General features: G+C 49.1%; 2 protein-coding genes and 1 long non-coding RNA gene across 4 annotated transcripts in view; 2 read left to right on the top strand and 1 right to left on the bottom strand.

The window, feature by feature from the left end:
* Positions 1–2,022: 2,022 nt before the first annotated feature.
* LOC118380825 (probable inactive protein kinase DDB_G0270444) lies at positions 2,023–4,483 on the top strand. Its single transcript, XM_052508060.1, has 5 exons — positions 2,023–2,475; positions 2,620–2,715; positions 3,292–3,339; positions 3,677–3,868; positions 3,965–4,483. Exons 1-5 carry the CDS (start codon positions 2,023–2,025, stop codon positions 4,178–4,180), a joined length of 1,005 nt encoding a protein of 334 aa, XP_052364020.1. The 3' UTR covers positions 4,181–4,483.
* A 375-nt stretch (positions 4,484–4,858) lies between these two features.
* Positions 4,859–11,790, bottom strand: part of orc2 (origin recognition complex, subunit 2) — a 43,184-nt gene continuing 36,252 nt past the window's right edge. For both annotated transcript variants that reach the window (XM_052508062.1, XM_052508063.1), the window contains 9 exons: positions 11,603–11,701; positions 11,153–11,262; positions 9,639–9,771; positions 9,443–9,539; positions 8,914–9,060; positions 7,125–7,296; positions 6,320–6,381; positions 5,368–5,486; positions 4,859–5,286 (listed from right to left, as the gene is read on the bottom strand). In XM_052508062.1, the coding sequence (XP_052364022.1) occupies positions 5,206–5,286; positions 5,368–5,486; positions 6,320–6,381; positions 7,125–7,296; positions 8,914–9,060; positions 9,443–9,539; positions 9,639–9,771; positions 11,153–11,262; positions 11,603–11,701 (1,020 nt within the window). In that variant the 3' untranslated portion in view covers positions 4,859–5,205. The remainder of the gene's footprint in view (positions 5,287–5,367; positions 5,487–6,319; positions 6,382–7,124; positions 7,297–8,913; positions 9,061–9,442; positions 9,540–9,638; positions 9,772–11,152; positions 11,263–11,602; positions 11,702–11,790) is intronic.
* Positions 10,836–11,727, top strand: LOC127923894 (uncharacterized). Its single transcript, XR_008116053.1, has 3 exons — positions 10,836–10,849; positions 11,128–11,378; positions 11,583–11,727. It is a non-coding gene; the product is annotated as an uncharacterized LOC127923894 (long non-coding RNA).

Here is an 11,790-nt window from a genome sequence, read left to right as displayed (position 1 = left end):
GCATCCCTGTGGAACGCTTTCAACACCTTGTAGTCAACATGGACCAGCATCCCTGTGGAACACTTTCAACACCTTGTAGTCAACATGGGCCAGCATCCCTGTGGAACGCTTTCAACACCTTGTAGAGTCAACATGGGCCAGCATCCCTGTGGAACGCTTTCAACACCTTGTAGAGTCAACATGGGCCAGCATCCCTGTGGAACGCTTTCAACACCTTGTAGAGTCAACATGGACCAGCATCCTTGTGGAGTCCATGTTCTGATGGAGGCTGTCATGAGGACAAAAGTTAGTGCAACTCAATATTAGGAAGGTGTTTAATGTTTTGTACACTCCGTGTGTGTTTTCCCCTAATGTTATGTTAGTTTTGGGCTCCCAAGTGGCACAGCATCTCAGTGCTAGCGGCATCACTACATTTACATTTAAGTCATTTAGCAGACGCTCTTATCCAGAGCGACTTACATCACTACAGACACCCTGGTTCGATTCCAGGCTGTATCACAACCGGCTGTGATTGGGAGTCCCATAAGGCGGCGCACAATTGGCCCAGCATCGTCTAGGCCGTCATTGTAAATATGAATTTGTTCTTAACGGACTTGCCTAGTTAAATTTAAATAAAAATAGTTGATTAATTTGTTTGGTATTCAGTCTGCATGTTCTTGGTTGGTCCGCCATGATTGACAGTTGAAAGCCATGGCCAGATCGATGAATACGGCTGCACAGAACTGTCTTTTATCAATGGCGGTTATGATGTCGTTTAGGACCTTGAACGTGGCTGAGGTGCACCCATGACCGGCTCAGAAACCGGATTCCATAGTGGAGAAGGTACGGTGGGATTCGAAATGTTCAGTGATCTGTTTATTAACTTGGCTTTTGAAGACTTTAGAAAGGCAGGGTAGAATAGATATAGGTCTGTAACAGTTTGGGGTCTAGAGGCAGGGCAGGATGGATATAGGTCTGTAACAGTTTGGGGTCTAGAGGCAGGGCAGGATGGATATAGGTCTGTAACAGTTTGGGTCTAAAGGCAGGGCAGGATGGATATGGGTCTGTAACAGTTTGGGTCTAGAGGCAGGGTAGAATAGATATAGGTCTGTAACAGTTTGGGTCTAGAGGCAGGACAGGATGGATATAGGTCTGTAGCAGTTTGGGTCTAGAGGCAGGGCAGGATGGATATAGGTCTGTAACAGTTTGGGTCTAGAGGCAGGGCAGGATAGATATAGGTCTGTAACAGTTTGGGTCTAGAGGCAGGGCAGGATGGATATAGGTCTGTAACAGTTTGGGTCTAGAGGCAGGGCAGGATGGATATAGGTCTAACAGTTTGGGTCTAGAGGCAGGGCAGGATGGATATAGGTCTAACAGTTTGGGTCTAGAGGCAGGGCAGGATGGATATAGGTCTGTAACAGTTTGGGTCTAGAGGCAGGGCAGGATGGATATAGGTCTGTAACAGTTTGGGTCTAGAGGCAGGGCAGGATGGATATAGGTCTAACAGTTTGGGTCTAGAGGCAGGGCAGGATGGATATAGGTCTAACAGTTTGGGTCTAGAGGCAGGGCAGGATGGATATAGGTCTGTAACAGTTTGGGTCTAGAGGCAGGGCAGGATAGATATAGGTCTGTAACAGTTTGGGTCTAGAGGCAGGGCGGGAAGGATATAGGTCTGTAACAGTTTGGGTCTAGAGGCAGGGCAGGATGGATATAGATCTGTAACAGTTTGGGTCTAGAGGCAGGGCGGGAAGGATATAGGTCTGTAACAGTTTGGGTCTAGAGGCAGGGCAGGATGGATATAGGTCTGTAACAGTTTGGGTCTAGAGGCAGGGCAGGATGGATATAGGTCTAACAGTTTGGGTCTAGAGTGTCTCCCCCTTTGAAGAGGGATGACCGCGGCAGCTTCCCAATCTTTAGGGATCTCAGACGATACGAAAGAGATGTTGAACAGACTAGCGGCGGATCATTTTAGAAAGTGTCCAGATTGAGTGCATGGCCACTAAGGCCTCAAGATGAGCAAATATTAATCACAGAGGACGCAACATGTCAGCATCAACTGTCAGTTGGCTTTTCATAGCCGAGTATTCAGATGCAGGAGGGAGAAAACAGCAGGTCTGGGACAAGGCAGCACATCTGGTGAACAGGGCATTGAAACAGCAGGTCCAGAACAAGGCAGCACATCTGGTGAACAGGGCATTGAAACAGCAGGTCCAGAACAAGGCAGCACATCTGGTGAACAGGGCAGAGAAACAGCAGGTCCAGAACAAGGCAGCACATCTGGTGAACAGGGCATTGAAACAGCAGGTCCAGAACAAGGCAGCACATCTGGTGAACAGGGCAGAGAAACAGCAGGTCCAGAACAAGGCAGCACATCTGGTGAACAGGGCAGAGAAACAGCAGGTCCAGAACAAGGCAGCACATCTGGTGAACAGGGCAGAGAAACAGCAGGTCCAGAACAAGGCAGCACATCTGGTGAACAGGGCATTGAAACAGCAGGTCTGGGACAAGGCAGCACATCTGGTGAACAGGGCATTGAAACAGCAGGTCCGGGACAAGGCAGCACATCTGGTGAACAGGGCATTGAAACAGCAGGTCTGGGACAAGGCAGCACATCTGGTGAACAGGGCATTGAAACAGCAGGTCCAGAACAAGGCAGCACATCTGGTGAACAGGGCAGAGAAACAGCAGGTCCAGAACAAGGCAGCACATCTGGTGAACAGGGCATTGAAACAGCAGGTCTGGGACAAGGCAGCACATCTGGTGAACAGGGCATTGAAACAGCAGGTCTGGGACAAGGCAGCACATCTGGTGAACAGGGCATTGAAACAGCAGGTCCAGGACAAGGCAGCACATCTGGTGAACAGGGCATTGAAACAGCAGGTCCAGGACAAGGCAGCACATCTGGTGAACAGGGCAGAGAAACAGCAGGTCTGGGACAAGGCAGCACATCTGGTGAACAGGGCATTGAAACAGCAGGTCCAGAACAAGGCAGCACATCTGGTGAACAGGGCATTGAAACAGCAGGTCTGGGACAAGGCAGCACATCTGGTGAACAGGGCAGAGAAACAGCAGGTCTGGGACAAGGCAGCACATCTGGTGAACAGGGCAGAGAAACAGCAGGTCTGGGACAAGGCAGCACATCTGGTGAACAGGGCATTGAAACAGCAGGTCCAGAACAAGGCAGCACATCTGGTGAACAGGGCATTGAAACAGCAGGTCCGGGACAAGGCAGCACATCTGGTGAACAGGGCATTGAAACAGCAGGTCTGGGACAAGGCAGCACATCTGGTGAACAGGGCATTGAAACAGCAGGTCCAGAACAAGGCAGCACATCTGGTGAACAGGGCAGAGAAACAGCAGGTCTGGGACAAGGCAGCACATCTGGTGAACAGGGCAGAGAAACAGCAGGTCCAGAACAAGGCAGCACATCTGGTGAACAGGGCATTGAAACAGCAGGTCTGGGACAAGGCAGCACATCTGGTGAACAGGGCATTGAAACAGCAGGTCTGGGACAAGGCAGCACATCTGGTGAACAGGGCATTGAAACAGCAGGTCTGGGACAAGGCAGCACATCTGGTGAACAGGGCAGAGAAACAGCATGTCCAGGGACAAGGCAGCACATCTGGTGAACAGGGCATTGAAACAGCAGGTCTGGGACAAGGCAGCACATCTGGTGAACAGGGCATTGAAACAGCAGGTCCAGAACAAGGCAGCACATCTGGTGAACAGGGCATTGAAACAGCAGGTCCAGAACAAGGCAGCACATCTGGTGAACAGGGCATTGAAACAGCAGGTCCAGAACAAGGCAGCACATCTGGTGAACAGGGCAGAGAAACAGCAGGTCCAGAACAAGGCAGCACATCTGGTGAACAGGGCATTGAAACAGCAGGTCCAGAACAAGGCAGCACATCTGGTGAACAGGGCATTGAAACAGCAGGTCCAGAACAAGGCAGCACATCTGGTGAACAGGGCATTGAAACAGCAGGTCCAGAACAAGGCAGCACATCTGGTGAACAGGGCAGAGAAACAGCAGGTCCAGAACAAGGCAGCACATCTGGTGAACAGGGCATTGAAACAGCAGGTCCAGAACAAGGCAGCACATCTGGTGAACAGGGCAGAGAAACAGCAGGTCCAGAACAAGGCAGCACATCTGGTGAACAGGTCAGGGTTCAAGAGCCAGAAACTGGTTCAGCAAATATAAAGGTACTCCTTAAATATAAAGTTGACTTTTGACACAAATTAAAACGTGTCAGTTTCATGGAGGTTGGAGCGACAACGTTCCGCTACATCAGACATTGGCTCCCGTCTAGATTGCGCCTTTTAGATGTCGACAAAAATGAACCAAGGTAGATTTTATTCACTAATCTCATTGCCTTCTGAAACCCCAAAACCTGTTGGTTCCGTTTCACAGAGAGATCCTGGAAGTCTCACGATGTTGAGCCTCTGGGAAACTCTCTGGTCTGAAGCTGTAAAACCAGCACGTATTCAGTCTGCCTTTTCGATAACTGCTGTGTAAATAAAGATGATGAAATACATTTTATTTAATTTTTTTTTATTTTTTACTGAATGTGAAGAGTTGACAATACAGACAACAGTGCTACAGATTTCCAAAGAGGTGGTCAATAAGACCAAACAACTGTCATCGAAAACACAAACAGGGAATGTGTACATCCTCTGCACTGAGAAGGCCAGGTCAAGGCAACACAGTGGAAATGGACTTTGGCCTAAAAGAGCAGATGACGCTAACGACAGACAGTGTTTCTGAACCCACACTGGGCCCTCTGGGAATTAGTTAACACCAATGTGATCACGGACCGTATTCTTAACGAGTCTCAGAGCTGATCTAGGATCAGGTCGTCCCTGTAATCATTATGATCTGAAAGGAAAAACGACTCTGACGAGACGTTATCAATACGACCCAGTTGTCTGACCCAGTGAGGCCCAGTTATCAATACGACCCAGTTGTCTGACCCAGTGAGGCCCAGTTATCAATACCGCCCAGTTGTCTGACCCAGTGAGGCCCAGTTCTCAATACCGCCCAGTTGTCTGACCCAGTGAGGCTCAGTTCTCAATACCGCCCAGTTGTCTGACCCAGTGAGGCCCAGTTCTCAATACCGCCCAGTTGTCTGACCCAGTGAGGCCCAGTTATCAATACCGCCCAGTTGTCTGACCCAGTGAGGCCCAGTTCTCTTGGGTTGGAGAGAAAGACGGAACATGATCCTCTCCTCACTCTACTTCTTTCTCCAGGAAGTCAGTCAGCGTGCTGGTCTCCACAGCAACCAGCAGGTACTCCACTCCATCAGCACCCTGAGGGATCATGGGAAAAATTAGTCAACTTCAGGTTGAAGCTGTGTGTGTGCGCCCGTGTGTGTGTGTGCGTGAGTGTACCTTGCGTGTGCGGATGAGTTTGTGGTCTCTGAACTCTGTGAGCTGGGTACGCAGGGTGAGGTCAGAGTTCACCAGGAAGGCTTCCCGACAACGCTGGTAGAAGTCCTGGAATGACAAGCCTACACACACACACACTTTCAAACAATCACTATGAAGGGTTGTAGGAGGGGTAGTGTGTGTGTGTGTGTGTGTGTGTAGGAGGGGTAGTGTGTGTGTGTGTGTGTGTGTGTGTGTGTACCTGTGTAGGAGGGGTAGTGTGTGTGTGTGTGTGTGTGTGTGTGTGTGTACCTGTGTAGGAGGGGTAAACTGTGTGTGTGTGTACAGTGTGTGTGTGTGTGTGTGTGTGTGTGTGTGTGTGTGTGTGTGTGTGTGTGTGTGTACCTGTGTAGGAGGGGTAGTGTGTGTGTGTGTGTGTGTGTGTGTGTGTGTGTGTGTGTGTGTGTGTGTGTGTGTGTACCTGTGTATGAAGGGTTGTAGGAGGGGTAGTGTGTGTATGAAGGGTTGTAGGAGGGTAGTGTCTGTGTGTGTGTATGAAGGGTTGTAGGAGGGGTAGTGTGTGTGTGTGTGTGTGTGTGTATGAAGGGTTGTAGGAGGGGTAGTGTGTGTGTGTGTGTGTGTATGAAGGGTTGTAGGAGGGGTAGTGTGTGTGTGTGTGTGTGTGTGTATGAAGGGTTGTAGGAGGGGTAGTGTGTGTGTGTGTGTATGAAGGGTTGTAGGAGGGGTAGTGTGTGTGTGTGTGTGTGTGTGTGTGTGTGTATGAAGGGTTGTAGGAGGGGTAGTGTGTGTGTGTGTGTGTGTGTAATACAGTGTATGAAGGGTTGTAGGAGGGGTAGGGTGTGTGTGTGTGTATGAAGGGTTGTAGGAGGGGTAGTGTGTGTATGAAGGGTTGTAGGAGGGGTGGGGTGTGTGTGTGTGTGTGTGTGTGTGTGTGTGTGTGTGTGTGTGTGTGTACCTGTGTATGAAGGGTTGTCTTTGTTATCCAGTTGAAACTCCACCAGCAGTTTAAAGATGCCCCTGTAGACCAATCACACACCACCATTACACAACCAAATCAAACCTTATCCAAACAGGTGTGCACCTGGCGTTAGCTGTAAGGTGTTAGCCGTAGAGTGCGTACCTGTCGTTAGCTGTAAGGTGTTAGCCGTAGAGTGCGTACCTGGCGTTAGCTGTAAGACGTTAGCCGTAGCATGCGTACCTGGCGTTAGCTGTAAGGCGTTAGCCGTAGCGTGCGTACCTGGCGTTAGCTGTAAGGCGTTAGCTGTAAGGTGTTAGCCGTAGAGTGCGTACAGGCGTTAGCTGTAAGGCATAAGACAAACTCGTAGCGTGCGAATAGACCTGGCGTTAGCTGTAATACAGTTAGCCGTAGCAAACTGTACCTGGCGTTAGCTGTAAGGCGAATAGACAAACTGGCGTTAGCTGTAATACGGACGAGCCGTAGCGTACGTACCTGGCGTTAGCTGGGCGAATAGCTGTAACTGTTCCGTAGCGTAATACCGGCGAATAGCTGTAAGGCGTTAATACGGCGTAGACAAACTGGCCGTAGCATACGTACCTGGCGTTAGCTGTTCCGGCGTAATACAGGACGAATAGACAAACTGGCCGTAGCCGACGTACCTGGCGTTAGCTGTTCCGGCGTAATACAGGACGTAGCAAACTGTTCCTGGCGTTAGCTGTAAGGTGTTAGCATGCGTACCTGGCGTTAGCCGTAGCGTGTGTACCTGGCGTTAGCTGTAAGGTGTTAGCCGTAGCGTGCGTACCTGGCGTTAGCCGTAAGGCTGCGCAGGACGTGTGTCAGGGAGGAGAGGGCGAGGGCTCCAGTCTGTTGAACTAGTAGAGAGTTCTCATAGGACGTCTCCTCCACATAACGCTGGAAACACACGCACTCCCACCACAACCAGTTAAACTGACTCAGTTTACACTGGTCCCACACTGCAGGGAGACACACACCTTCATCAACATCTGTGGTAAGACCAAGTAATACAGGACGAATAGACAAACTGTACCGTACCGAGTAATACAGGACGAATAGACAAACTGTACCGTACCGAGTAATACAGGACGAATAGACAAACTGTTCCGTACCGAGTAATACAGGACGAATAGACAAACTGTACCGTACCGAGTAATACAGGACGAATAGACAAACTGTACCGTACCGAGTAATACAGGACGAATAGACAAACTGTACCGTACCGAGTAATACAGGACGAATAGACAAACTGTTCCGTACCGAGTAATACAGGACGAATAGACTGTTCCGTACCGAGTAATACAGGACGAATAGACAAACTGTACCGTACCGAGTAATACAGGACGAATAGACAAACTGTACCATACCGAGTAATACAGGACGAATAGACAAACTGTACCGTACCGAGTAATACAGGACGAATAGACAAACTGTACCGTACCGAGTAATACAGGACGAATAGACAAACTGTACCGTACCGAGTAATACAGGACGAATAGACAAACTGTTCCGTACCGAGTAATACAGGACGAATAGACAAACTGTTCCGTACCGAGTAATACAGGACGAATAGACAAACTGTTCCGTACCGAGTAATACAGGACGAATAGACAAACTGTTCCATACCGAGTAATACAGGACGAATAGACAAACTGTTCCGTACCGAGTAATACAGGACGAATAGACAAACTGTTCCGTACCGAGTAATACAGGACGAATAGACAAACTGTACCATACCGAGTAATACAGGACGAATAGACAAACTGTACCGTACCGAGTAATACAGGACGAATAGACAAACTGTACCGTACCGAGTAATACAGGACGAATAGACAAACTGTACCGTACCGAGTAATACAGGACGAATAGACTGTTCCGTACCGAGTAATACAGGACGAATAGACAAACTGTACCATACCGAGTAATACAGGACGAATAGACAAACTGTACCATACCGAGTAATACAGGACGAATAGACAAACTGTACCGTACCGAGTAATACAGGACGAATAGACAAACTGTACCGTACCGAGTAATACAGGACGAATAGACAAACTGTACCGTACCGAGTAATACAGGACGAATAGACAAACTGTACCGTACCGAGTAATACAGGACGAATAGACAAACTGTACCGTACCGAGTAATACAGGACGAATAGACAAACTGTTCCGTACCGAGTAATACAGGACGAATAGACAAACTGTTCCGTACCGAGTAATACAGGACGAATAGACAAACTGTTCCGTACCGAGTAATACAGGACGAATAGACTGTTCCGTACCGAGTAATACAGGACGAATAGACAAACTGTACCGTACCGAGTAATACAGGACGAATAGACAAACTGTACCGTACCGAGTAATACAGGACGAATAGACAAACTGTACCGTACCGAGTAATACAGGACGAATAGACAAACTGTTCCGTACCGAGTAATACAGGACGAATAGACTGTTCCGTACCGAGTAATACAGGACGAATAGACAAACTGTACCGTACCGAGTAATACAGGACGAATAGACAAACTGTACCGTACCGAGTAATACAGGACGAATAGACAAACTGTTCCATACCGAGCGGTGCGTTGATGTGGTCGATGGAGGCGACAAGGTGCAGGTTGGGTAGTGAGGCCAGTTGGCCCAGTGCATTCTGGGTCTTCCCTCCACGGAGCATGGGACCGTCAATGTTGTGGATCAACAGGTACACATGGAGGTCCGGCTCTGATGAGATACACACACAGGTCAAAGTTCACAAACACAGGTCCGTGTATGCGAGGGGTCAAGGTCACTGAATGCTAGGGGTCACGGTCACTGAATGCTACGGGTCAAGGTCACTGAATGGTCCCTGTACGGGTCAAGGTCACTGAATGCTACGGGTCAAGGTCACTGAATGCTCCGGGTCAAGGTCACACTGGTCCCTGGTGTTCTGAATCTCTGAGGGGTCAGGTCACTGAATGCTAGGGGTCACGGTCACTGAATGCTACGGGTCAAGGTCACTGAATGCTACGGGTCAAGGTCACTGAATGCTACGGGTCAAGGTCACACTGGTCCCTGTATGCGAGGGGTCAAGGTCACTGAATGCTAGGGGTCAAGGTCTACCCACGTTCTCTGAGGGTGGTGGTGATGTACTGTAGTTGGTCAGCAGGGTTCCGGAACGTTCCTTGGTGTTCTAGAATCTCTGCAGACAGAGCAGTCAGGATCTACAGGACAGGAGGAGAACAGAGGGTTGTGTACAGGTGTGTGTGTGTACAGGTGTGTGTGTGTGTGTGTGTGTGTGTACAGGTGTGTGTTATACTGACTGATTTGAGAGAGATGGAAGGGAAGAATCCGTTGACAACCAGGTGTATCTCCTGACAGAGCAGAGACACTCGGAACTCCTCGAGTAAGGCCTTCTTACTGCCCAGCCCGTACAGCAACACACTGTAACCCAGCCTACACACACACCTGTACACACACACACACCTGTACACACACACACACCTGTACACACACAGGTACAACTCCACTTGTAGAGAGGGGTTATGATACGGTCTAGTGACCTCACTAGTGAATTGGGCCTGCATAGAGAGAGGTCCTGCATAGAGAGAGAGGTCCTGCATAGAGAGAGAGGTCCTGTATAGAGAGAGAGGTCCTGTATAGAGAGAGAGGTCCTGTATAGAGAGAGAGGTCCTGTATAGAGAGAGAGGTCCTGTATAGAGAGAGAGGTCCTGTATAGAGAGAGAGGTCCTGTATATAGAGAGAGGTCCTGTATAGAGAGAGGTCCTGTATAGAGAGAGAGTCCTGTATAGAGAGAGAGTATCCTGTATAGAGAAGAGGTCCTGTAGAGAGAGAGGTCCTGTATAGAGAGAGAGGTCCTGTATAGAGAGAGGTCCTGTAGGAGAGGTCCTGTATAGAGAGAGAGTTCCTGTATAGAGAGAGAGTCCTGTATAGAGAGAGGTCCTGTATAGAGAGAGGTCCTGTATAGAGAGAGGTCCTGTATAGAGAGAGGTCCTGTATAGAGAGAGGTCCTGTATAGAGGTCCTGTATAGAGAGAGGTCCTGTATAGAGAGAGGTCCTGTATAGAGAGAGGTCCTGTATAGAGAGAGGTCCTGTATAGAGAGAGGTCCTGTATAGAGAGAGGTCCTGTATAGAGAGAGGTCCTGTATAGAGAGGTCCTGTATAGAGAGAGGTCCTGTATAGAGAGAGGTCCTGTATAGAGAGAGGTCCTGTATAGAGAGAGGTCCTGTATAGAGAGAGGTCCTGTATAGAGAGAGGTCCTGTATAGAGAGAGGTCCTGTATAGAGAGAGGTCCTGTATAGAGAGAGGTCCTGTATAGAGAGAGGTCCTGTATAGAGAGAGGTCCTGTATAGAGAGAGGTCCTGTATAGAGAGAGGTCCTGTATAGAGAGAGGTCCTGTATAGAGAGAGGTCCTGTATAGAGAGAGGTCCTGTATAGAGAGAGGTCCTGTATAGAGAGAGGTCCTGTATAGAGAGAGAGGTCCTGTATAGAGAGAGGTCCTGTATAGAGAGAGGTCCTGTATAGAGAGAGGTCCTGTATAGAGAGAGGTCCTGTAGAGAGAGAGGTCCTGTATAGAGAGAGGTCCTGTATAGAGAGAGGTCCTGTATAGAGAGAGGTCCTGTATAGAGAGAGAGGTCCTGTATAGAGAGAGAGGTCCTGTATAGAGAGAGGTCCTGTATAGAGAGAGGTCCTGTATAGAGAGAGGTCCTGTATAGAGAGAGAGGTCCTGTATAGAGAGAGGTCCTGTATAGAGAGAGGTCCTGTATAGAGAGAGGTCCTGTATAGAGAGAGGTCCTGTATAGAAAGAGGTCCTTACTGTAGCTGCAGCATCCACTTGTTGAAGTGTTCATGGTGACTGGAGTGGAGCTTCTCAATCTCTGAAGAATAACACGCCGGTTTCCCTTCTAACAGACGGAACAAGGTCTCCTACACACAACAAACATGAATCACGTGGTTTACTTCCATACATCTCCTAGGTGTGTACTCACCCGGTCTAGTTTAGGTGTGTGTGTGTGTGTGTATACTCACCCGGTCTAGTTTAGGTGTGTGTGTGTGTGTGTGTGTGTGTGTGTGTGTGTGTGTGTGTGTGTGTGTGTGTGTGTGTGTGTGTGTGTGTGTGTGTGTGTGTGTGTGTGTGTGTGTGTTTGTGTGTGTACTCACCCGGTCTAGTTTAGGTGTGTGTGTGTACTCACCCGGTCTAGTTTAGGTGTGTGTGTGTGTGTGTATACTCACCCGGTCTAGTTTAGGTGTGTGTGTGTGTACTCACCCGGTCTAGTTTAGGTGTGTGTAGGCGCTGCAGGGTCCGGTCTGATGTCAGGAATTTAGAACTGCCGTGAGCCTCAAAGTATTCCTCGACCAGACTGGCCTAAAACAGAAAGAACTAAGTCATACCAAGATATGCCACCAGAGGTCTCTTCACGGTCCCCACGTCCAGAACAGACTCTGGGAGGCACA

This window comes from Oncorhynchus keta, unplaced genomic scaffold (genome assembly GCF_023373465.1).
Source record: "Oncorhynchus keta strain PuntledgeMale-10-30-2019 unplaced genomic scaffold, Oket_V2 Un_contig_3330_pilon_pilon, whole genome shotgun sequence".
NCBI lineage: Eukaryota > Metazoa > Chordata > Actinopteri > Salmoniformes > Salmonidae > Oncorhynchus > Oncorhynchus keta.
The sequence above is the reverse complement of the archived record's forward strand: the minus strand, read 5'-3'. Positions and strand labels throughout refer to the sequence as shown.

What these genes read in the sequence shown, in the direction of transcription:
- LOC118380825 (XM_052508060.1), top strand. Translation starts at nt 2,023, where the DNA reads ATGTCAGCATCAACTGTCAGTTGGCTTTTCATAGCCGAGTATTCAGAT. An exon ending in ACAGGGCATTGAAACAGCAG is followed by an intron (nt 2,476 to 2,619) that starts GTCTGGGACAAG and finishes TTGAAACAGCAG; the next exon opens with GTCCAGAACAAGGCAGCACA. An exon ending in ACAGGGCATTGAAACAGCAG is followed by an intron (nt 3,869 to 3,964) that starts GTCCAGAACAAG and finishes TTGAAACAGCAG; the next exon opens with GTCCAGAACAAGGCAGCACA.